Here is a 27732-nt window from a genome sequence, read left to right on the forward strand (position 1 = left end):
TTAGAAATTTAAGTTGTATATAATGTAATAAAAACATTAAGTTTTTAAATTCAAGAAATTTATTTTTATTGATAGGTCCAAATTATATATAGTTATTTATGGAATTTTAGAGCTTTGATGATATGTTTTTTTATATATAATATGGTAAAAATAAGTGTTTATATCTCACATAAGCTTAATTATCTAATTTCAGGTAATATTAGCCAAGAGAGGAAAATATGGAGAAAATTACTCAAAAATGAGCTTAAATAGGACTGTGTTATCAAAGACCTAAAATTAAGACACATGGACTGCTATATGCTAGGCTAGTCAAAAATCACTATTTGTCTAAATGACATTTAGTCATTTTTATTATTAGAATTTAAATTAAGTTATTTATGGAATAATATTTTGTGAAAATAAGGGTATCTATAATTTTATCTATTAGATAGACTTATTATGGGTATACTTATATTTATTAGGGCTGAGTACGGATCGATCCAATTCGGTTATTTATAAATCACCAGTACCATACCAAACCTCGGTTATTTTAAAATTGAAGGTACCAGTACTGTACCAAACATAAAGGATTCAATATCGTATTGTACCAATTTTACGATTCAATACAGTTCGGTTCGGTGCTATTTTCGGTTCTAAAATTTTTTTAAAATACAACTTTAATCTCATCTTTAATCAAATACATTTAGAGAAAATATGATTACCAACCTAAAAAAAGTAGCACGAAAATCTGAATTAAAATTTCAATCACATTCTTGAACAACTTGTTTCGTAATTCAATCACTTGCAAATACAATCATTCATTCAATATTTAAATATAAACCATTAAAATATATATTACTGCTAGCATAAAAATATTTTACAGATGGCAATCATTAAAATAAATAAATTTATAAATTTTATATAGCACTAAAATACATGTCCAAAATTAGCAAAGGAATGTTATTACCTCCCCTCAAAATTAGCACTCCACATTTAATCTTGGCATAAGGGACTCACCAATCTCAGGATCTTGAATAATTTCTACAATAAAAGTAAAAAATAACGTTAATAAGACTTAACAGCATCAACAATAAACAAACATATGTAAGAAGTAAAGAAATGTTTCCTGACTCTATGCTTTCAATATCCTCTATTGATTTTTCTAGTTGGATAGGTTTATTTGAACTTCTAAGCCAATCTTGACATCAAATGAGGACCTCCGATGTTGTAGGAACTAAAGAACTTCTATATTGTTAAAAGATGTTTTGACAATTTTTTCTCAAGTTTTGTTTGATCCTTTTAAAAAAAATTAAATTTATAAATATAATTTAATATTTTTTATATTTTAATATTAATTTATAATATTTTAAAAGTTAGTAAATTAATTATTTCTAAATATTTAATATTTTAAGTTTTATTAGTATAATAATATAAAAATTATTTTTAAAATATTTATTTCTTAATTTTAATAATTATATAAATTAATACTTTTAGTATAATTAATATTATTATTCTTAAAATAAAAATATTATATAATTAAAAATTAATTTATTAATAAATATAGAGTAAATAATATTATATTTATATAATAATATCTTTTATAATTTTTACTAATTTATATAACTTTTTATTAAATTAAGTAATTTTTTAATTAACTTGTCGAAATTTCTAGATAGTAAATAAATTTTAAATCTAGTATTATAGTATGTATACTAGATTACTAGTATCAATATACTATGTGACATATTAATATATATAACTTATATTTTTTATAGAGTATAAAGTATATTATAATATTATAGTTATTTTTAATATGTATTATTTTTTATATTTTGATAACAATTGCTTGAATTATATAAATGATAAATATAAAATAATTTTTTATAGAGTATATATATTATTTCTTTTAATATATGTATTATTTATATAATATAAATAATTATTTATAAATATATGTAAAAAATTCGGTTCTACGGTTTGGTCGAGATCGATAAGACGGATACGATGCGGTTTTTACTAAAGAACCGGTACCATACCATAATAGTAAAAAAATTCGGATCGGTTCAATTCGGTTATAAAACTTTGCGGTTTTTTTCTGCCCGGTACTTTCTGATGCGGTTATTCGGGCGGGAATCACCGAGATCCATGCTCAGCCCTAATATTTATGGAGACTTATTTAGAGGACTCTACTATATATATATATATATATATATATATATATATATATATATATATATATATATATATACCCGGATTTGAACTGGGGAAAAGGATTTGCAGTCCCCCGCCTTACCACTCGGCCATGCCGCCAAAGGCAACACAAAATAGACGAAAATATTTCCACCCTTTTTTTTTGCTTTTTTTTTTATTTTTATTTTTAGAGGGAGGAGTTTCTTTTTTTCTTTTTTGGATTGGATATATCTTTTCCATTTATTTTGTATAGTATCTCAAAACACACACTATCTAATTTTTCTATTATCTATTGAAATGAAAAGTCAATTTTCAGTCACAAACTCAAAAATTAAGGACAAATTGGAACCATTAACTATTAACTGTGAATTCATAAACGATTCTTGAATTTAAATCGAAAATTGTATTTCTCTAATCCTAATTATATAAGAAAATCAAAATTGATACGTAACCAATCCGTATTGATTCTTTTCAATAAAAAAATTCTTCCCAGTTTCAATTATAACAACAATTATGAGTATATGTAAACCCTAGAACATAAAATTTTATGCGGATATCTATCTTATCCGTCTATGATTCCTATAGGAAAATTTCTATTCAATGAAAATGGAATATAAATTTTGATAGAGCATGACATGCGCTGTCCAAAATAGAATTGCAGTAAAAGAAGAGATGTATATATAGTATATATAGCTATAATTATGAGATAGCTATAGGTATGCCCGCATATGTTTAAGAAACCTTCTTATGTTTGTTTTATGTTATGCACTTCAATCATATTATATGAACTCGATAAAAAAAAGATATAAAAAAATCTCTCTTCTATGCAAATTTTTTTAAACTAAACAATGAAATCCGTGAAAAAGCTAAGTGCTAAAAAAAAAAAATAAAAAAATCAACTTTATATTGTTTCAGATTATTAGTTTTTTCTCTCATTGGAAGATTTAATCCCAAATTCATTTATTTTAGTGATATCCAAGTGTATTGGAATATGTAATATCATAATAATGGTAGAAATTGAATCACTTTTTGTTTTGCTATTCTATACAAAATTTCATAAGTCTAGGGTAAGTGGAATTTCTCAATTCTTTTCCAGCTGTCTCTGTTGCAAATTCAAATTTGAGTATAAACTTCTTTTTATTCATCCGTTCATACGTATTTCATACATTCCATATCTATGGAGATAGAAAAAATTTTATGTGATTCTGTAAACAGAATATAAATTTCATCATTGCTAGATCGATCCATATAATTTAAATGAAGAACGATCCAATACAATAATGGAATTTTTTTAATAAACGGGAAATTCAAAATGCTCGGGGATGGAAATGAGGGAATGTCTACAATACCTGAATTGAATCAGATACAATTTGAAGGATTTAGTAGGTTCATTGATCAGGGCTTAACAGAAGAACTTTATAAGTTTCCAAAAATTGAAGATACAGATCAAGAAATTGAATTTCAATTATTTGTGGAAACATATCAATTAGTAGAACCATTGATAAAAGAAGGAGATGCTGTATACGAATCACTTATATATTCTTCTGAATTATATATATCCGCGGGATTAATTTGGAAAACTAGTAGGGATATGCAAGAACAAACTATTTTTATTGGAAACATTCCTCTAATGAATTCCCTGGGAACTTTTATAATAAATGGAATATACAAAATTGTGATGAATCAAATATTGCAAAGTCCCGATATATATTACCGGTCAGAATTGGATCATAACGGAATTTCAGTTTATACCGGCACTATAATATCATATTAGGGGGGGGGGGGGGGGGGGGGCGAGTAGAATTAGAGATTGATAGAAAAGCAAGGATATGGGCTCGTGTAAGTAGGAAACAAAAAATATCTATTCTAGTTCCATTATCCGCTATGGGTTTGAATCTAAGAGAAATTTTAGAGAATGTGCGCTACCTTGAAATTTTCTTATCTTTCCTGAATGATAAGGAAAAAAAAGAAATTGGGTCAAAGGAAAATGCCATTTTGGAGTTTTATCAACAATTTACTTGTGTAGGCGGAGATTTGGTATTTTCTGAATCCTTATATAAGGAATTACAAAAGAAATTCTTTCAACAAAAATGTGAATTAGGAAGGATTGGTCGATTAAATATGAACCGGAGACTGAATTTGGATATACCTCATAACAATACATTTTTGTTACCGCGAGATATATTGGCAGCTGCAGATCATTTGATTGGAATGAAATTTGGAATGGGTACACTTGACGATATGAATCATTTAAAAAATAAACATATTCGTTCTATAGCGGATCTTTTACAAGATCAATTCGGATTGGCTCTGATTCGTTTAGAAAATGTGGTTAGAGGGACTATATGTGGAGCAGTTAGGCATAAATTGATACCGACTCCTCAAACTTTGGTAACTTCAACTCCATCAACAACCACTTATGAATCTTTACACCCATTATCTCAAGTTTTGGATCGAACTAATCCATTGACACAAATAGTTCATGGGAGAAAATTGAGTTATTTGGGTCCTGGAGGATTGACAGGGTGAACTGCTAGTTTTCAGATACGAGATATCCACCCTAGTCACTATGGGCAGATTTGCCCAATTGACACATCTGAAGGAATTAATGTTGGACTTATTGGATCTTTAGCAATTCATGCTAAAGATTGGTCATTATGGGTCTTTAGAAAGCCCATTTTATGTAATCTCTAAGGAATCAAAAAAAGTACGAATGTTTTATTTATCACCAAATAGAGAGGAATACCATATGGTAGCGGCAGGAAATTCTTTGGCGCTAAATCGAGGTGTTCAGGAAGAACAGGTTGCCCCAGCTCGATATCGTAAAGAATTCCTGACTATTGCATGGGAACAAGTGCATCTTCGAAGTATTTTTCCCTTCTAATATTTTTCTATCGGAGCTTCCCTCATTCCTTTTATCGAGCATAATGATGCGAATCAGGCTTTAATGAGTTCTACTATGCAAAGTCAAGTAGTTCCACTTTCTCGGTCCAAAAAATGCATTGTTGGGACTGGATTGGAACGCCAAGTGGCTTTAGATTCAAGGGTTCCCACTATAGCCGAACGCGAAGGAAAGATAATTTTATATTGATATTGATAAGATTATTTTATCAGGCAATGGGGATACTCTACGCATTCCATTAGTTATGTATCAACGTTCCAACAAAAATAATTGTATGCATAAAAAACCCCAGGTTCCGCGGGGTAAATGCATTAAAAAGGGACAAGTTTTAGTGGATGGTGCCGCTACAATTGGTGGCGAACTCGCCTTGGGCAAAAACGTATTAGTGGCTTATATGCCGTAGGAAGGTTACAATTTTGAGAATGCGGTACTCATTAGCGAACGTCTGGTATATGAAGATATTTTTACTTCTTTTCACATACGGAAATATGAAATTCAAACTCATGTGACAAGCCAAGGACCTGAAAGGATCACTAATGAAATACTGCATCTAGAAGCCCATTTACTCCGAAATTTAGAAAAAAAGGGAATTGTGATGCTAGGATCTTAGGTAGAGACGGGCGATATTTTAGTAGGTAAATTAACGCCTCAAATGGCGAAAGAATCATCGTATGCTCCCGAAGATAGATTATTAAGAGCCAAACTTGGTATTCAGGTATCTACTTCAAAGGAAACTTGTCTAAAACTACCTATAGGTGGTAGCGGGTGAGTTATTGATGTGAGATGGGTCCAGAAAAAGGGGGGTTCCAGTTATAATCCGGAAACGATTCGTATAGATATTTTACAAAAATGTGAAATTAAAGTGGGTGATAAAGTCGCTGGAAGACATGGAAATAAAGGCATCATTTCTAAAATTTTGCCTAGACAAGATATGCCTTATTTGCAAGATGGAAGGCCTGTTGATATGGTCTTCAACCCATTAGGAGTACCTTCACGAATGAATGTAGGACAGATATTTGAATGCTCACTCGGGTTAGCGGGAGGTCTGCTAGATAGACATTATCGAATAGCACCCTTTGATGAGAGATATGAACAAGAGGCCTTGAGAAAACTTGTATTTTCTAAATTATATGAAGCTAGTAAGCAAACAACAAATCCGTGTGGGTATTTGAACCCGAATATCCGGGAAAAAGTAGAATATTTGATGGAAGAACGGGGGGATCCCTTTGAGCAGCCTGTTATAATAGGAAAGCCTTATATCTTGAAATTAATTCATCAAGTTGATGATAAAATACATGGACGTTCCAGTGGACATTATGCACTTGTTACCCAACAACCCTTTAGAGGAAGGGCCAAGCAAGGGGGACAACGAGTCGGAGAAATGGAGGTTTGGGCTCTAGAAGGATTTGGTGTTTCTCATATTTTATAAGAAATGCTTACTTATAAATCTGATCATATTAGAGCTCGCCAAGAAGTTCTTGGTACTACAATCATCGGAGGAACAATACCTAAACCTGAAGAGGCTCCAAAATCTTTTCGATTGCTCGTTCGAGAACTATGATCTTTGGCTCTGGAATTGAATCATTTCCTTGTATCTGAGAAGAACTTCCAGATGAATAGGAAGGAAGCTTAATCAGGATGAGTCAGAATTTTTCTTCTATGATTGATCGGTATAAACATCAACAACTCTGAATTGGATCAGTTTCGCCTCAACAAATAAGTGTTTGGGCTAAAAAAGTCCTACCTAATGGGGAGATTGTTGGAGGAGTGACAAAACCCTATACTTTTCATTACAAAACCAATAAACCTGAAAAAGGTGGATTGTTTTGTGAAAGAATTTTTAGGCCTATAAAAAGCGGAATTTGTGCTTGTGGAAATTATCGAGTAATCAGAAACGAAAAAGAAGACCAAAAAATTTGTGAATAATGCGGAGTCGAATTTGTTGATTCTCGGATACGAAGATATCAAATGGGCTACATCAAACTGGCATGCCTAGTAACTCATGTGTGATATTTGAAACGTTTTCCTAGTTATATCGCAAATCTAGAAGGCCTAGTATATTGCGATATGTGATTTGATCAAAATTCTGATTTTACAGTTTTAAAATGAAAAACTGTCATCCCATTTATTTTGGGATGCCCTGGATCTGACATGTCTCTTGAAAGGAGTAACATGAAGCTCAAAATTATGGGTGTATTCAATACTTCCCAATAAAAGAGGAATTGGTCTATGGTCGATGCAGTAACAAAAAAATAGGAATCCCTAGTTGTACCTCGTGAAAACCGACTTCTTTCTTTCTTTTTATTTGAAAAATAGAAAGAAACTATGTTTATACTCAAGTAATCAAATATGTCATGGTTACATGAGTCTATACATCGCATATAGGCTTTAACAGCATCGTGGCATAACCGTCGAGGTGAGTTCGGGACCTAAGAGATTGAATAGAAAGAGATATAGACAAATAAATCCCTTATGAATTCTAAGGTACTAGGATTTTATCATTCGAAGGGAAGTAGACTACTCAAGAATTTCACATTTCATTTAGATCGTAATTGTAAAAATTGAATAAGTTATGATAATTGAATAAAGAATTCAGAAATTCAAAAAAGAAAGAAAGAAAGAATTAATGAGAGCTTGCTTGATGTTCATTATTCATTGGAACTTGAGTAAGGAGTAGCCCTTTTTTTGGTTTTTATCGATTTTGAAATTTGAAAGCAGGAACCCTTTTCTTTTTATTTGGTATAACTACTTGAGCCGGATGAGAAGAAACTTTCACGTCCGATTTTGAAGGGGGGAGACCACTTTTTTTTATGATTTTTCTTTTGCAAGGCCCATAGCTAAAAAACCTACTTTTTCACGATTATGAGATTCATTCGAATACGAAATTCAATCATGGAAATACAGTATTCCACTTTTTTTACTGACCAAGGCTTCGATACATTTCGAAATTGAGAAATTTCTACAGGAACTGGTGCTATCCGAGAACAATTAGCCAATCTAGATTTGCGAATTATTATAGATTATTCATCGGTAGAATGGAAAGAATTAAGGGAAGAAGGGCCTACGGGGAATGAATGGGAAGATCGAAAAGTTGGAAGAAGAAAGGATTTTTTGGTTTGACGCGTGGAATTAGCTAAGCATTTTATTCGAACAAATATAGAATCAGAATGGATGGTTTTATGTCTATTACCAGTTCTTCCTCCCGAGTTGAGACCGATCATTCAAATAGATGGTGGTAAACTAATGAGTTCAGATTTAATGAACTCTATAGAAGAGTTATCTATCGGAACAATACTCTTATTGATCTATTAACAATAAGTAGATCTACGCCAGGAGAATTAGTAATGTGTCAGGAAAAATTAGTACAAAAAGTCGTGGATACACTTCTTGATAATGGAATCCGCGGACAACCAATGAGAGACGGTCATAATAAGGTTTACAAGTCATTTTCGATGTAATTAAAGGCAAAAAAGGAAGATATCGTGAGACTATGCTTGGAAAACGGGTTGATTATTCGGGGCGTTCTGTCATTGTCGTTGGCCCCTCACTTTCATTACATCGATGTGGATTGCCTCACGAAATAGCAATAGAACTTTTCCAGATATTTGTAATTCGTGGTCTAATTAGACAACATCTTGCTTCGAACATAGGAGTTGCTAAGAGTAAAATTCGGGAAAAAGAGCCAATTGTATAGGAAATACTTCAGGAAGTTATGCAGGGGTATCCGACATCGAATAAAGCGCCCGACTTTGCATAGATTAGGCATACAGGCATTCCAACCCATTTTAGTGGAAGGCCGTGCTATTTGTTTACATCCATTAGTTTGTAAGGGATTCAATGCAGACTTTGATGGAGATCAAATGGTTGTTCATGTACCTTTATCGTTGGAGGCTCAAGCGAAGGCTCGTTTACTTATGTTTTCTCATATGAATCTCTTATCTCCAACTATTAGAGATCCTATTTCCGTACCAACTCAAGATATGCTTATTGGGCTCTATGTATTAACAAGCGGGAATCACGAGGTATTTGTGCAAATAGGTATAATCTATGTAATCACGAAATTATCAAAATGAAAGAATTCATGATAATAACAATCAATATATGAAAGAATCCTTTTTTCTAATTCCTATGATGCAATTGGTGCTTACTCAGTGAGAAAGAATCAATTTAGATAGTCCATTGTGGCTTCGGTGGCAACTAGATCAACGCTATTGCTTCCAAGAGAAGCTCCCGTCAAGTTCATCACAATCTTTGGGTACATATCATGAGATTTATGAACACTATCTAATAGTAAGAAATATAAAAAAAGAAATTCTTTGTATATAGATTCGAACTACTGTTGGTCATATTTCTCTTTATCGAGAAATCGAAGAAGCTATACAAGGGTTTTGCCAAGCCAGCTCAGATGGTATCTAATCATAGGGATCTAAGCTAAGTAATTCTATGACACTGGCATGAATTCCGATCTCTTCGATTTAGCTAGGACCCTAGTTCCTGAATTTCATTTCTATGCAAATCAAGATCGAGAAAAGTAAGTTTCCAATCATTGACTCAAATCCATTATCGAACTCTACTCAGCGGAATATGGAGGTACTTATGGCCAAACAGGCCAATTTGGTCTTTCACAATAAAGTGATAGATGGAACTGCCATTAAACGACTTATTAGTAGATTAATAGATCATTTTGGAATGGCATATACATCACACAGCCTGGATCAAGTAAAGACTTTGGGTTTCCAGCAAGCCACTGCTACATCCATTTCATTAGGAATTGATGATCTTTTAACAATACCTTCTAAGGGATGGCTAGTTCAAGATGCTGAACAACAAAGTTTGATTTTGGAAAAACACTATCATTATGGAAATGTACACGCGGTAGAAAAATTACGCCAATCTATTGAGATATGGTATGCTACAAGTGAATATTTGTAATAAGAAATGAATCTTAATTTTAGGATGACAGAACCCTTTAATCCAGTCCATATAATGTCTTATTCGGGAGCTAAGGGAAATGTATCTCAACTACACCAATAGTAGGTATGAGAGGATTAATGTCGGATCCATAAGAACAAATGATCGATTTACCTATTCAAAGCAATTTACACGAAGGACTATCTTTAATAGAATATATCATTTCTTGCTACGGAGCCCGCAAAGGGGTTGTCGATACTGCATAAACAATGATGTCGGATATCTTACGCGTAGACTTGTTGAAGCAGTTCAACACATTGTTGTACGTAGAACAGATTGTGGCACCACCCGAGGGATCTCTGTGAGTCCTCGAAATGAGATGATGTCGGAAAGAATTTTTATTCAAACATTAATTGGTCGTGTATTAGCAGACAATATATATATGGGTCCATGATGCATTGCCATTCGAAATCAAGATATTATGATTAGACTTGCCAATCGATTCATAACCTTTCAAACATAAACAATATATATTCGAACTCCTTTTACTTGTAGAAGTACGTCTTGGATCTGTCGATTATGTTATGGCCGGAGTCCTACTCATGGCGATCTAGTGGAATTGGGGAAGCTGTAGGTATTATTGCAGGTCAATCCATTGGAGAGCCGGGTACTCAACTAACATTAAGAACATTTTATACCGGCGGAGTATTCACAGGGGGTACTGTAGAACATGTACGAGCCCCCTCTAATGGAAAAATAAAATTTAATGAGGATTTGGTTCATCCCATACGTACACGTCATGGGCATCCTACTTTTCTATATTATATAGACTTATATGTAACTATTGAAAGTCACGATATTATACATAATGCTATTATTCCACAAAAGAATTTCCTTTTAGTTCAAAATAATCAATATGTAGAATCAGAACAAGTGATTGCTGAAATTCGGGCGGGAACATACACTTTGAATTTTAAAGAGAAGGTTCGAAAACATATTTATTCTGATTCAGAAGAGGAAATGCAGTGGAGTACTAATGTATACCATGCACCTGAATTTACATATAGTAATGTCCATCTCTTACTAAAAACAAGTCATTTATGGATATTATCAGGAAATTCGTGCAGATCCAATATAGTTCCTTTTTCGCTCCATAAGGATCAAGATCAAATGAACTTTCATTCTCTTTCTATCAAAAGAAGAAATATTTCTAGTCCTTCCGTAAATTCCATAAATAATGATCAAGTTAAGCATAAATTCCTTAGTTCAGATTTTTTGGGTAAAAAACCAAGTAGGATTCCTTATTATTCAAAACTTAATCGAATCGTATGTACTGGTCATTGTAATCTCATATATCCTGCAATTCTCTACGAGAATTCTGATTTATTGGCAAAGAGGCGAAGAAATAAATTCATCATCCCATTCCAATCAATTCAAGAACAAGAAAAAAAACTAATGACCCGCTCCTCGGCTATCTCGATTAAAATACCGCTAAATGGTATTTTCTGTAAAAATAGTATTTTTACTTATTTTGACGATCCCCAATACCGAAGAAAGAGTTCGAGAATTACTAAATATGAGGCTATAGGGGTGCATTCAATCGTTAGAAAAGAAGATTTGATTAAGTATCGGGGAGTCAAAGAATTTAAGCCAAAATACCAAATGAAGGTAGATCGCTTCTTTTTCATTCCCGAAGAAGTGTATATTTTACCCGAATCTTCTTCCCTAATGGTACGGAAAAATAGTATCATTGGAGTAGATACACCAATCACTTTAAATACAAGAAGTCGGGTGAGCGGATTGGTCCGAGTGGAGAGGAAAAAAAATTGAGCTTAAAATCTTTTCTGGAGATATCCATTTTCCGGGAGAGACAGATAAAATATCCTGACACAGTGGTATCTTGATACCACCAGGAATGGTAAAAACAAATTCTAAGGAATAAAAAAAACTGAAAAACTGGATCTATATCCAATGAATCTCACCTACTAGGAAAAAGTATTTTGTTTTGGTTCGACTAGTAATCATATATGAGATAGCAAATGGTATAAATTTAGAAAACTTTTTCCCCGAGATTTATTGCAAGAAAAGGATAATCTGAAACTTCGAGTTGTCAATTATATTCTTTCTAGAAATGGCAAACCGATTCGAGGAATTTCTGACACAAGTATTCAATTAGTTCGTACTTGTTTAGTGTTGAATTAGGACCAAGAAAAAAAAGTTCTTCTATCAAAGAGGCCCGCGCTTCCTTTGTTGAAGTAAACACAAATGGTCTGATTCGTGATTTCTTAAGAATCAACCTAGTGAAATCCCATATTTCATATATCAGTAGAAAAAGGAATGATCCATCGGGTTCAGGCAGATCTCTAATAATGGAGCAAATCACACCAATATTAATCCATTTTATCCCATCTATTTCAAGACAAGGATTCAACAATCACTTAAACAAAATCAAGGAACTATTAGTATGTTGTTGAATAGAAATAAGGAATGTCAATCTTTGATAATTTTGTCATCATCTAATTGTTTTCGAATGGATCCCTTCAACGATGTAAAACATCACAATGTAATAAAAGAATCAATTAAAAGAGATCCTATAATTCCAATTAGAAATTCGTTAGGCCCTTTAGGAATAGCCCTTCAAATTGCGAATTTGTATTATTTTACCATTTAAATTTAATAACTCATAATCGGATCTCAGTAACTAAATATTTGAAACTTGAAAATTTAAAACAGACTTTTCGAGTACTTAAATATTATTTAATGGACGAAAGCGGGAGAGTTGTTAATCCCGATCCATGCAGTAACAGTGTTTTGAATCCATTCAATTTGAATTGGTATTTTCTCCATCATAATTATCATCATAATTATTGTCACAATTATTGTGGAGAAAGCTTCACAATAATTAGTCTGGGACAGTTTATTTGCGAAAATGTCTGTATGACAAAAAATGGACCACATCTAAAATCGGGTCAAGTTATAATTATTCACATTGGCTCTGTAGTAATAAGATCCGCTAAGCCTTATTTGGCCATTCCGAGAGCAACCGTTCATGGCCATTATAGAGAAATCCTTTACGAAGGAGATACATTAGTTACATTTATATATGAAAAGTCGAGATCTAGTGATATAACGCAGGGTCTTCCAAAAGTAGAACAAGTGTTAGAAGTGCGTTCAATTGATTCAATATCGATAAACCTAGAAAAGAGAGTTGGGGGTTGGAACGAATGTATACCAAGAATTCTTGGAATTCCTTGGGGATTCTTGATTGGTACTGAGCTAACTATAATGCAAAGTCGCATCTCTTTGGTTAATAAGATCCAAAGGGTTCATCGATCCCAAGGGATGTAGATCTATAATAGGCATATAGAAATTATTGTACGTCAAATAACATCAAAAGTATTAGTTTTAGAACACAGAATGTCTAATGTTTTTTCACCCGGAGAACTAATTGGATTGTTGCGAGCGGAACGAACGGGACGTGCTTTGGAAGAAGCCATCTGTTAGCGAGCCATATTTTTGGGAATAACGAGAGCATTCCTGAGTACTCAAAGTTTCATATCCGAGGCTAGTTTTCAAGAAACTACTCGTGTTTTAGCAAAAGCCGCTCTCTGCAGTCGTATCGATTAGTTGAAAAGCCTGAAAGAAAAATTTGTTCTAGGCGGTATGATACCCGTTGGTACCTGATTCAAAGGATTAGTACAAGGTTCAAGGCAATATAAGAACATTCCTTTGAAAACCAAAAAGAATAATTTATTCGGGGGGGAATTTAGAGATAGAGATATTTTATTCCACTACAGCGAGTTATTTTATTCTTGCATTTCAAAAACTTTCTACGGTATATCAGAACAATCATTTATAGGATTTAATGATTCCTAAGAGCGGATTCATCCTTTTTTTTAATTAACGAGGTCTTGTGATTTGTTACATGTGATTCATTAACAGTAAAGTAATAAAGAAATAAAGAAATTAAGGAATAGAAATAAATTAATCGCTTGGATCGTATATCAACGTCCAATCTCTAGGAAAAGAGAAGGTTCCATCAGAACAATTATTTATTTCAAGGTACCCCGTCTCTCTTTTTTCTTTGAAAAAGAAGAAAAAAGAGAGAGGAAGTGTGGGGAGAAATGATAAGAAGATATTGGAACATTAATTTGGAAGAGATGATGAAAGCAGGAGTTCATTTTGGTCATGGTACTAGAAAATGGAATCCGAGAATGACACCTTATATCTCTGCAAAGCGTAAGGGTATTCATATTACAAATCTTACTAGAACTGCTCGTTTTTTATTAGAAGCTTGTGATTTAGTTTTTGATGCAGCAAGTAGGAGAAAACAATTCTTAATTGTTGGTACCAAAAATAAAGCGGCGGATTTAGTAGCACGAGCTGCAATAAGGGCTCGGTGTCATTATGTTAATAAAAAATGGCTCGGCAGTATTTTAACGAATTGGTCCACTACAGAAAATAGACTTCAAAATTTTAAGGACTTGAGAATGGAACAAAAGACATGTAGACTCAACCGTCTTCCGAAAGGAGATGCAGCTCGGTTGAAGAGACAGTTAGCTCATTTGCAAACATATCTGGGTGGGATTAAATATATGACGGGGTTACCTGATATTGTAATAATCGTTGATTAGCAAGAAGACTATACGGCTCTTCGGGAATGTATCACTTTGGGAATTCCGACGATTTGTTTAATTGATACAAACTGTGACCCAGATCTCGCAAATATTTTGATTCTAGCGAATGATGACGCTATAGCTTCAATCCGACTAATTCTTAATAAATTAGTATATGCAGTTTATGAGGGTCGTTCTAGCTATATACAAAATCCCTGATTAATAATAAGATAGAGTAATAATAAGATAAATTAGTTATTTTGTGAATTCCATAGCATATATTTATGGAATCGGTTACTATTTCTGAATCGTACAAAAGAGATAAAAATAACTGGGTATATTATGTGATTTGTCGGTATCTAAAATATACAATTTAAATTGAAAATATACAATTTTAGCGGGCAAGTCGAAAAAAAAAGATGGTTGAATGAAAATAATTCCTTTTAAAGTTTTTTTTTTTCAGAGGGCAATATGAATGTTCATGTTCTATCATGTTCCATCAACACACTAAAAGGGTTATATGATATATCCGGTGTGAAAGTAGGCCAGCATTTCTATTGGAAAATAGGAGGTTTCCAAGTCCATGCCCAAGTACTTATTACTTCTTGGGTTGTAATTGCTATCTTATTAGGTTCCGCCATTGTAGCTGTTCGGAGCCCACAAACCATTCCGACTGGCGGTCAGAATTTCTTTGAATATGTTCTTGAATTCATTCGAGATGTGAGCAAAACTCAGATTGGAGAGGAATACGGTCCATGGGTCCCCTTTATTGGAACTATGTTTCTATTTTTTTTTTCTAATTGGGCGGGGGTGCTTTTACCTTGGAAGATTATAGAATTACCTCATGGGGAGTTAGCCGCACCTACGAATGATATAAATACTACTGTTGTTTTAGCTTTACTTACGTTAATAACATATTTTTATGCGGGCCTTAGCAAAAAAGGATTAGGTTATTTTGGTAAATACATTCAACCAACTCCAATCCTTTTATCTATTAACATTTTAGAAGATTTCACAAAACCTTTATCGCTTAGCTTTCGACTTTTTGGAAATATATTAGCGGATGAATTAGTAGTTGTTGTTCTTGTTTCTTTAGTACCTTTAGTGGCTCCTATACCTGTCATGTTCCTTGGATTATTTACAAGTGGTATTCAAGCTCTTATTTTTGCATCTTTAGCTGCGGCTTATATAGGCGAATCCATGAAAGGGCATCATTGACTAATTTTCAAAATAGTCTTTTTTTTTAGCTTTTAGTGTAAGGCAATCTATGCCTTGTTCAAGATAATCTACTTACACTTAGTGAACATAAATATACACACATAAATCGACAAAAATCAAAAGGTTTATATAATCTAAAGGAATAGTAAAAAACTAAAGGAAAAAAAAAGATTACGATATTAAATTAATTGTATAAAAAAAGGAAAGAGATCTAAAGGATCTTTTGACCAAAGGAAACTATTAGTAAATAAGAAATTACATGAACTTAGATCAACCAAAAACTTCTATGCAATGATTCAGACTCATGAATTCTTCCATTTAGATTGATTGTATCCGTGTGGGATAATGATAAGGAAGAGAAGAATTTACGAAAAATGAAATTAAGAAAAAACGAAATGGGTTGTTTGGGAGAGTGGAATCAAACTAGGTGTATGTAATATATATATTGGCTATAAGTCCATTTTCTTTTTGTGAATGTTTCAAAAAATGATTTTAGAATCCGATTGAATCTAAGATATGAATAATTGGTTTACGTTATGTAAGAAGGACGTGCATATGGAATATTAAGTATTAACTAGTTATCTATGAGTTAAAAGATATATCTAATCTGCCCTACTACGGGAGATTTAGATAAAGATTCCAAGAAAAGTCCTTCCTTTTTTTTTTCGTTTGTAACTGTGAATTGAATATTGAATAAAGAGATTAAATCAAGAAAAAGAATGAAAAGTCCAAATTCAAAGAATGATTCAGAATAAAGAAAGAAATGGAAAAACAAAAAGGTTGTATGAATTCACAAAAACTTTGTGGATAGGAACTAAAAAATAGATATCGAAGTAGTTCTGATGATTCAATAATATTATTACTTCAATTCGGAGTTCTTAGTTACTTCGACTGGATGAAAATCTTATTGATGAAATGAATAATTAAGTCATAATTTATTGATTGATTGCATCATTAACCATTTCTTTAATTTTTTTTGTGTGCGAGGAACTTATCATGAATCCATTGATTTCTGCCGCTTTCGTTATTGCTGCGGGTTTGGCCGTTGGGTTTGCTTCTATCGACCCGGGTTGGTCAAGGCACGCCAAGTCTGTAGAGGTATCGCAAGACAACCTGAGGCGGAGGGAAAATACGAGGTACTTTATTGTTTAGTTTGGCTTTTATGGAAGCTTAACAATTTATGGATTAGTTGTAGCATTAACACTTTTTATTTGCGAATCCTTTTGTTTAATCTTATAAAAAAATACGTATTTTTTTATTGTCTTGGGCTTTTTGGTTGTTTTCGAATTATATCGAGATGTCATTCTTACAATTACTTATTTATTTTTATTGGGACAATAACCCACAGGAAGGACTGATTTGAGGACGAGAAATTAGTATACTAACTCGCTTTCTTCCCCCCCCCCCTTCTTAGTACAATCGAAACCTTTTTTTAAGGAAATGTCATAGCAGGATATAATATATTATTTTATTTTATTTTGCAATTGACACGAGACTGGTACCAAATTCTACACTTTGAATTTTACTAAGAACAATACTTATTAGAGATTTCAAATAAAATAAATATAAATAATAGAAATTCTATAATCTATAAATATACTATAAATATAAAAATCGAAAATAATAGAAATAAAATAAGAAATGAATATATAAATATATAGAATATAGAAATAAAATATGGAATAGAATAAAAATAGATATATAATTAGATAATTAGTCTGTTTATAGTCGACAAGAAAAGAGGAAATTCTATGAAAAATGTAACCGATTCTTTAGTTTCCTTGGGTCACTGGCCATCCGCCGGGAGTTTCAGGTTTAATACTGATATTTTAGCAACAAATCCAATAAATCTAAGTGTAGTCCTTGGTGTATTGATTTTTTTTGGAAAGGGGGTGTGTGCGAGTTGTTTATTTCAAGAATAGGTTGGATTGAACCAGCTGCACTTTTTTTGTTTTAACTAGGAAAGACAAGGTGCATGATCCCGTAAATTACTTCTGAATAAATTAAGAAATCATCTTTAAGAACCATAGCAGTTCGTGATTCATGGGTAAAGTAAATATGCTTTGATTCTCTATCAACCAATAACATGGGACCATTAATATGGTTAAAGCTAAACTGTTCAAAGTCTAGATGCAGCAAGGTACTCTTTCTACTACTATGTTAATACATATGTTAATACAAAAATAAGTTCAAAATGAATAGTTGGAAATTATTTTCGGTATAGAACACTCATGTCGAAAAAAAAGATTTGAACCTTTTTTGTTTTGAAAAATGGGTATTTCACTCATTCTTATCCAATGCTGAGCCGATAACCTATGCATTAAAGTAAATTCTTTGGATTTGAAGAAAAAAAAAACTTTACTGATAATTACTTGTTTGGTCAGAAGAGTCCTCCGAATATAAATATTCCGGTCTTGGGTTAGTGATTAGTTTTGATATTTTTCGATATTTTGATTTTAGAATATGTATTATGATATGAATAGAGAATAGAGGATAGGCTCATTTTAGTCAAAAAAGCTATGGGAATCTCCCCATATCATAAGTAATTGAGCGTGAAAGCCAAATGAATCGAAAGATTCATGTTTGGTTCGGGAAGGGATCATGGAAGTTTTGCAATGAATGGAAAGATAATCTACTTTTATTAACGGATTTATTAGTTAATAAAAAACAAAGGATTTTGGATACTATTCGAAATTCATAGGAATTATGTGAGGGGTCTATTGAACAGCTGGAAAAAGCCCGGGCCCGCTTACGGAAAGTGGAAATAAAAGCAGATCAGTTTCGAATGAATGGATACTCTGAGATAGAACGAGAAAAGTTGAATTGGATTAATTCAACTTATAAAACTTTGAAACAATTAGAAAATTACAAAAATGAAACCGATCATTTTGACAACAAAGAATGATTAATCAAGTCCGATAACGGGTTTTCCAACGAGCCTTACAGGTAGGAACTCTGAATAGTTGTTTGACCAACGAGTTACATTTACGTACCATCAATGCTAACCTTGGAACGTTTGGGGCGATAAAAGAAATAACTGATTAGTCCTTCTATTCTATTGTAAGCATTATTTTTTTTTTCAAAAAAAATTAAAAAATATTCATGGTAACCATTCGAGTCGACGAGATTAGTAATATTATCCGCGAACATATTGAGCAATATAATAGGGAAGTAAAGATTGTAAATACGGGTACCGTACTTCAAGTAGGCGACGACATTGCTCGTATTTATGGTCTTGATGAAGTAATGGCAGGTGAATTAGTAGAATTTGAAGAGGGTACAATAGGCATTGCTCTGAATTTGGAATCAAATAATGTCGGTGTCGTTTTAATGGGTGACGGTTTAATGATACAAGAGGGAAGTTCCGTGTCACGACCCCACCCGAGGGCCCGTGACCGGCACTAGGGAATGGGTAGGCGTAAGGCCACCGAAACCCCTAGTAAGCCTAACACTCACTGACTTAAACAAATCTCATCTCAAATTTTACTAGTAACAATGCCACAAATATCTCAACAACTAAATTTTACATAACTAATTCGGTCTGCCAGAAGAATTTGGCAAGACCCGAAACTCAGAAAATTTACAACTGATACATCTACTATTACTACTGCGGAGAATCTAAGATTTACCAATTTACATACCAAATCAAATACATCACCCGATGATGAAGGAGTCGGGTTATCAATAAGAGTCATGGAAGACTAAATACGCATCCAAGAAAAGTAAATTGAGATCCGAGAGTGAGTTAAAATCAAATAATCTGGGAACTATTGCATTCTTCTAAGAAAATATAGATTATACAAATCAGTATATCAAACCATGCACGTAAATATAAATTACATTATAATCAAATACCAAAATAAATAAATAAATAAAAATATATTTCTACTTTAACGGGACGAGTGGCTCAGTAGAACCCTAACCGCAAATTCTAGTAGCCATTTTGGCTCTCTTAATCCAATAAGACTGGCGCCCAGAGAGCAATGCTCGACTAGTGACCTTACCTTCAGTCTGATCACTTAAGTATCCAAATAAGCCGGCGCCCAGAGAGCAATGCTCAACCAGGGACCTTTACTCCAGCATCTCATTCCAATAGGACTAGCGCCCAGAGAGCGAAGCTCGACCAGGGTCCTTAACTCCAGTCCGGTCACTTAATATTCAAATAAGCCAGAGAGCTAAGCTCGACCAGGTCCTTACTCCCAAACATCTCACTCAAATCAGCCCAGAGAGCCATGCTCGACCAAGGCAAAACTCATAATAATCTTATTACCCGTCCATGATCATTACCGGTGCGCACACGGTCCTGATGTAACCCATCAGGCGGCATGTTCTACAAGCCACATTTCTCAAATCGCAATCACCACATTTAATAAATATTATTGTCTAAAGAAGTCATTCAACCATATCAAAATAACGATTAACAATTTAGAGTAAGACATCATGCAACTCATGTGGAAAACTAATAATATTTGGTATTATCATAACATTACTATAATAATACTTATATTACCTTCAATAATTAATAATTCAGTGAAATTATTTACGTTGCGATACTAATAACCATATCAAGCATAAACTTTCAAAATAGCATATTAAATTCAGACTTAGCAATAGTGCAACAATTAAGTGACTTTAACTCACAGAATTTGGGCAACCTCCTAGCTCTGCTCCGGTGCCTCGGTTGGAGCGAGCCGAACAAACGGACAATCGAGACGCTCGATTGCTCGGTCGACTCGCCTCCAGCCGCCGGAGTCCGATCGACGATCCGAACACATAATCGGACTCACAACGACGCGCTGATGACAATCCCTGCTTCTAATTTTCCGATCCGACACCCGATCATCCAGAGAGATTTTCGGACGATCACGGCCGCCGGTTCGCAAACGGGGCCCGATCGCTACGAAACCGGTGCCATTGCGAAGCTTGAGCTGAGGAGAGTCGGGATACGTCCTCCGATCGCCCATCCTCCGCCGGAGCTCGCCGGAAAAGCCCAAAAATGCGGCTGCCCCCTACTTTCTCTCTCCACCGGATCTTCCGTCTCCCGGCCACCACAGGCGTTGCCGGCCGCTAAAAGAAAGCTCTCTTGAGGGGAGCCGATTACCACCAAGATCGGTAGGAAATGGCGGGCGGCTTCGGAAGCCGCCACACATCGCGCAATTCCGCCGCCGACGCTGGTCTGGCTGGCAGGTTGGCCTTGGCCCTTGCCACACACTGCGTCTGACACACCGCGCCTTCCCAGTACCAACGTCGTGTAAGGTGACGCTCTCTCTCTCTTCCTCTATTCTTCCCCGATTCTTTTCCTTTCAATATCGACATTTTGCCCCTGAACTTTTCCTTATTACAGTTTGGTCCCTCAACTTTCTTAATTATTTACAATTTCATCCAGCAGAACTCCAATTTAACCCCTAAACTTTCCTTTAGCCTTTCAATTAAGCCCCTAAATAATTAATTTGGGCCAAATTAAAATTATGGAAAATACACAATCACAAAAATACCCTTGACCGACATTTATTTACAAAAATACCAAACTCAGAAATTTCCATTAAAACCCCATATTAATGAAATTATACTTTTAATCCTCATCCAAAAATAAATTTTTAAATTTGTCCTAACACAAAATTAATTTAAATAATAAATTTCCAACTTAAAATTTAATACTACTAATCAATTATAATACCAATTTTCCCCAACATTCTTTTATAAACATCATTTACAATTTCTACCATAATTTTTTCAATATATAATTTTACTTATATAAATATGCATTTGGGGATAATTTGAATAACCAAAAATATATTCTACTCTTCAAATAATTTACTTAATTAATTCTTAAAATTTCAACTAATTGGGTATAGAAAAATAATTCATTTATTTGTCTAACATTAAAATTCAAAATTTGTATTTAAATCATTCCAATTAAACCGAATAAAAATAAAGATAAAATTAACTTAAATAAAAACTCATTATTAAATATATAAAAATTTCGGGTATTACATTCTTCCCCCCTTAACAAAAATTCGTCCTCGAATTTAAAAGAAAGGGGCTACACTCTAAGACTGAAACTAAAGAAAATAGGGATCTCTCATCTCCAACTCGGCTTCTCGGGAACTTTTCCTCGGCAGAAATAAACTCAACCACAAGACTCATCAACAAAACCCTTTAGCAAAACTGGCGATCCTGATTTACGGCTCGTCGGAAACTAAATCTTTACTTACATCCACACATTGAGGATCCAACACGAGCAAAGGATCGAAAATATACTTCCTCAACTTAGACCTACGAACAACTGGATTTGACTTCAGAGAACATTACTAATACTTGGCGGCAAGTCCAACTTACATGCCACCTCACCAACCTGCCGACAAAACTAAGGGTCTCCATAACAAGAAAGGCCAACTCTGATCCTACCATATATCCACTCAAAAAATTTCCTTCCTAATGACATGTCCTTACACGCGCAAAAAATTCTTAACATCCACATCACATCATCCACGACATACCATCCATCTAGTTTCCATAATCGATACAAACCATGCCATCCTGACACAAGATTCCTCTTTAACTGAAATCCAGAAGCCTCCTTTATAATCCAACGTGGGGCCTACGGAAACTTTCGTCATCCAGAGAATCCTAAGCTAACACCATTTACTTGAAAGATTACATATTTAATTACTTTATAGCCAACACCGACAGAAATTATTATTATCTTGAAAAATACTTTTACAAAATCGTAAAATCTCTAGCCATTTTTTTTCTTTATATAAAATTCTACAATATCGCGCACCACGGTGATGATGCCCCTATCACCAAGGGTTGCAATGCATGATGTATGATGCATGCCCTAAAATGAATTTGTGCATGCCTAATAGTGAAATGCCATAATGCACTCTTACGGGATTGGGCGCAATATTGTATTTCAAAAACACTTGTCCTATTTAGAAAAATAAATAATGTTCGCTTAAGTTTCTCTGGATTCCGAGCATCCGAAAATACTCCTACCACCTTTCTTAAGCTTCTTACAACCACAAAACTCAACCATAAAAGCTGACATCCGCTCGACTTCCTAAGCACTAACTTCAGCGCTACTCAATAAGGCGATGCCTGATGCGATGATGAGGCAATCCATGACACGACTGCAACCATGCTCTACACTAAAACTGACTGCGGTGCCCACCATCGAAACAACAATCAAAGCTTTTAAAGGCGGACTGCACTAATCACTTGAAGAAACAGCACGAGTCTATCGCGCTTCGGATCTTCCCATCGCTACAAAGCTCATTCTCAGCACAGCACCAAAGACAAGCTTACGAGAAAGGAAAGACTGACTCTCTAACAGTGAAGGCTGAGACACTGGAGTCAATGAAAACAACAAGACAGACTTGATCCTAACTCCGCAGTACCAAGAAAAATCTTAACTTAGGTCGAAGGAAATCTAAACCTAAGCTTTGATACCAACTTTGTCACGACCCCAACCGAGGGCCTGTGACCGGCACTAGGGAATGGGTAGGCGTAAGGCCACTGAAACCCGTAGTAAGCCTAACATTCACTAACTTAAACAAATCTCATCTCAAATTTTACTAGTAACAATGCCACAAATATCTCAACAATTAAATTTTACAGAACTAATTCGGTCTGCCAGAAGAATTTGGCAAGACCCGAAACTCAGAAAATTTACAACTGATACATCTACTATTACTACTGCGGAGAATCTAAGATTTACCAATTTACATACCAAATCAAATACATCACCCGATGATGAAGGAGTCGAATAAGAGTCATGGAAGACTAACGCATCCGAAGAAAAGTAAATTTTAGAATGAGTTAAAATCAAATAATCTGGGAACTATTGCATTCTTCTAAGAAAATATAGATTATACAAATCAGTATATCAAACCATGCACATAAATACAAATCACATTATAATCAAATACCAAAATAAATAAATAAATAAAAATATATTTCTACTTTTACGGGACGAGTGGCTCAGTAGAACCCTAACCCCAAATTCTAGTAGCCATTTTGGCTCTCTTAATCCAATAAGACTGGCGCCCAGAGAGCAATGCTCGACCAGGGACCTTTACTCCGACATCTCATTCCAATAGGACTAGCGCCCAGAGAGCGAAGCTCGACCAGGGTCCTTAACTCCAGTCCAGTCACTTAATATTCAAATAAGCCGGCGCCCAGAGAGCGAAGCTCGACCAGGGTCCTTTACTTCGGCATCTCACTCAAATCAGCCCAGAGAGCCATGCTCGACTAGGGCAAAACTCATAATAATCTTATTACCCGTCCATGATCATTACCGGTGCGCACACGGTCCTGATGTAACCCATCAGGCGGCATGTTCTACAAGCCACATTTCCCAAATCGCAATCACCACACTTAATAGATATTATTGTCTAAAGAAGTCATTCAACCATATCAAAATAACGATTAACAATTTAGAGTAAGACATCATGCAACTCATGTGGAAAACTAATAATATTTGGTATTATCATAACATTACTATAATAATACTTATATTATCTTCAATAATTAATAATTCAGTGAAATTATTTACGTTGCGATACTAATAACCATATTAAGCATAAACTTTCAAAATAGCATATTAAATTCAGACTTAGCAATAGTGCAACAATTAAGTGACTTTAACTCACAGAATTTGGGCGACCTCCTAGCTCTGCTCCGGTGCCTCTGTTGGAGCGAGCCGAACAAATGGACAATCGAGATGCTCAATCGCTCGGTCGACTCGCCTCCAGCCGTCGGAGTCCGATCGACGATCCGAACACATCATCGGACTCACAACGACGCACTGATGACAATCCCCGCTTCTGATTTTCCGATCCGACACCCGATCATCCAGAGAGATTTTCGGACGATCACGGCCGCCGGTTCGCAAACGGAGCCCGATCGCCCCGAAACTGGTACCATTGCGAAGCTTGAGCTGAGGAGAGTCGGGATACATCCTTCGATCGCCCATCCTCCGCCGGAGCTCGCCGGAAAAGCCCAAAAATGCGGTTGCCCCCTACTTTCTCTCTCCATCGGATCTTCCGTCTCCGGCCACCACAGGCGTTGCCGCTGCTGCCAAAAGAAAGCTCTCTTCGAGGGGAGCCGATCGCCACCAAGATCGTGAAAGGCCAGGAAGCGAACGAACCCGGGCCGCCGCCACACGTCGTGATGATTCCGCGCCGACGCACGCAGCCGCCAGCCAAGAGCCGCTGCCATGACGCCGCGCACCCCACCGCCGATCGTTTAAGGACACTAGCATTCTCTCTCTCTCTTCCTCTCTTCTTCCTCGATTCTTTTCCTTTCAATATCGACATTTTACCCATGAACTTTTTCTTATTACAGTTTGGTCCCTCAATTTTCTTAATTATTTACAATTTCATCCAGCAGAACTCCAATTTAACCCCTAAACTTTTCTTTAGTCTTTCAATTAAGCCCCTAAATAATTAATTTGGGCCAAATTAAAATTATGGAAAATACACAATTACAAAAATACCCTTGACTGACATATTTATTTATAAAAATACCAAACTCAGAAATTTTCATTAAAACCCCATATTAATGAAATTATACTTTTAATCCTCATCCAAAAATGAATTTTTAATTTTGTCCTAACACAAAATTAATTTAAATAATAAATTTCCAACTTAAAATTTAATACTACTAATCAATTATAATACCAATTTTCCCAAACATTCTTTTATAAACATAATTTACAATTTCTACCATAATTTTTTCAATATATAATTTTACTTATATAAATATGCATTTGGGGATAATTTGAATAACCAAAAATATATTCTACTCTTCAAATAATTTACTTAATTAATTCTTAAAATTTCAACTAATTGGGTATAGAAAATTAATTCATTTATTTGTCTAACATTAAAATTCAAAATTTATATTTAAATCATTCCAATTAAACCGAATAAAAATAAAGCTAAAATTAACTTAAATAAAAACTCATTATTAAATATATAAAAATTTTGGGTATTACATTCCGTAAAAGCAACAAGAAGGATTGTTCATATACCGGTGAGTGAGGCTTATTTGGGTCGTGTTATTAATGCCCTGGCTAAACCTATTGACGGTCGAGGTGAAATTTCAACTTCTGAATCGCGGTTAATTGAATCTCCCGCTCCTGGTATTATTTCGAGACGTTCCATATACGAGCCTCTTCAAACATGACTTATTGCTATTGATTTGATGATCCCCATAGGACGCGGTCAGCGGGAATTAATTATTGGGGACAGACAAACCGGTAAAATAGCAGTAGCCATAGATACAATTCTCAATCAACAAGGACAAAATGTAATATGTGTTTATGTAACTATTGGGCAAAAAGCGTCTTCTGTGGCTCAGGTAGTGACTACTTTACAGGAAAGAAGGGCAATAGAGTACACTATTGTGGTAGCCGAAACGGCAGATTCTCCGGCTACATTACAATACCTCGCTCCTTATACAGGGAGGCATTTCACGTGAATATTTTATGTACCGTGAATGACACACCTTAATCATTTATGATGATTTCTCCAAACAAGCGCAGGCTTATCGCCAAATGTCGCTTCTATTACGAAGACCACCTCGTCGTGAAGCTTATCCCAGAGATGTCTTTTATTTGCATTCACGTCTTTTGCAAAGAGCTGCTAAATCAAGTTCCCGTTTAGGTGAAGGAAGTATGACTGCTTTACCAATAGTCGAGACCCAATCAGGAGACATTTCGACTATATTCCTACTAATGTAATTTCCATTACAGATGGACAAATATTCTTATCCGCCGATTTATTCAATGCTGGAATCAGGCCTGCTATTAATATGGGTATTTCCGTTTCCAGAGTAAGATCCGCTGCTCAAATTAAAGCTATGAAACAAGTAGCTGATAACTTAAAATTGGAATTGGCACAATTCGCAGAATTAGAAGCCTTTGCACAATTCGCTTCGGATCTTGATAAAGCTACTCAAAATCAATTGGTAAGAGGACAACGATTACGCGAGTTGCTCAAACAATCCCAATCAGCTCCTCTCACGGTGGAGGAACAGATAATGACTATTTATACCGGAACGAATGGTTATCTTGATTCATTAGAAATTGGACAAGTAAGGAAATTTCTCGTTGAGTTACGTACCTACTTAAAAACGAATAAACCTCAGTTCCAAGAAATCATATCTTCTACCAAAACATTCACTAAAGAGGCGGAAACCCTTTTGAAAGAAGCTATTCAAGAACAGAAGGAACGTTTTCTACTTCAGGAACAAGTCTAAAGAAATAATCACTACATGTATAAGTATAAAGAAATTAATCACTTTTAATCTTTAACTTTTAATTATAAAAATTTTATTTTATAATTTATAAATTTATAATCTATATATTTATATTTTAGAATCTATATAAAATCTATATAATCTATATATAGATTATTATATTATAATATATATATTATATGAAAAAAAGTTGCGTCCGATAGGATTTTAACCTATACCAAAGGTATAGAAGACCTCTGTCCTATCCATTAGACAATGAATGTTTTTCTATTCCATTCCGATTTTTTTCTTTTTTTCTTTCATATTTTTTGTTCATAAAAAAGGAATATGCAAGATAATTTTAGAAATTACCTATTTTTTGAATTAAAAATGAAATGTAAAAAATGTAAATGTAAATGATGGATTAATTCTTTTATATTCATTTTAGAATTATTTAACTTTAGAATGAAATATTCTAATTTTTAGAATTTATTATTAGATTATTAGAATTTTCAGTTTTTTTATTACAATTTACAATTACTTTTTCTAACATTATTCTAGTTTCTTATTAATTTATATTCTAATAATATAAAGATAGTACATTAATATAAAGATAGTATATACACTATCTAGAGTCTATTTATATAGAACAAATTATAAATATATACTATA

General features: G+C 34.1%; 1 protein-coding gene and 3 pseudogenes across 1 annotated transcript; all 4 read left to right on the forward strand.

The window, feature by feature from the left end:
- Window positions 1–3156: 3156 nt before the first annotated feature.
- LOC125370363 lies at window positions 3157–6527 on the forward strand (annotated as a pseudogene).
- A 3128-nt stretch (window positions 6528–9655) lies between these two features.
- Window positions 9656–13330, forward strand: LOC125370329 (annotated as a pseudogene).
- Window positions 13331–14813: 1483 nt separating this feature from the next.
- On the forward strand, window positions 14814–16009 carry LOC125370358 (ATP synthase subunit a, chloroplastic-like). The gene has a single exon (XM_048375437.1). The coding sequence runs from the start codon at window positions 15070–15072 to the stop codon at window positions 15814–15816; it is 747 nt and encodes a 248-aa protein (XP_048231394.1). The 5' UTR covers window positions 14814–15069; the 3' UTR covers window positions 15817–16009.
- Window positions 16010–18892: 2883 nt separating this feature from the next.
- On the forward strand, window positions 18893–27086 carry LOC125370360 (annotated as a pseudogene).
- Window positions 27087–27732: the final 646 nt, after the last annotated feature.

Source organism: Ricinus communis, chromosome 6, assembly GCF_019578655.1.
Source record: "Ricinus communis isolate WT05 ecotype wild-type chromosome 6, ASM1957865v1, whole genome shotgun sequence".
Taxonomy (NCBI): Eukaryota; Viridiplantae; Streptophyta; class Magnoliopsida; order Malpighiales; family Euphorbiaceae; genus Ricinus; species Ricinus communis.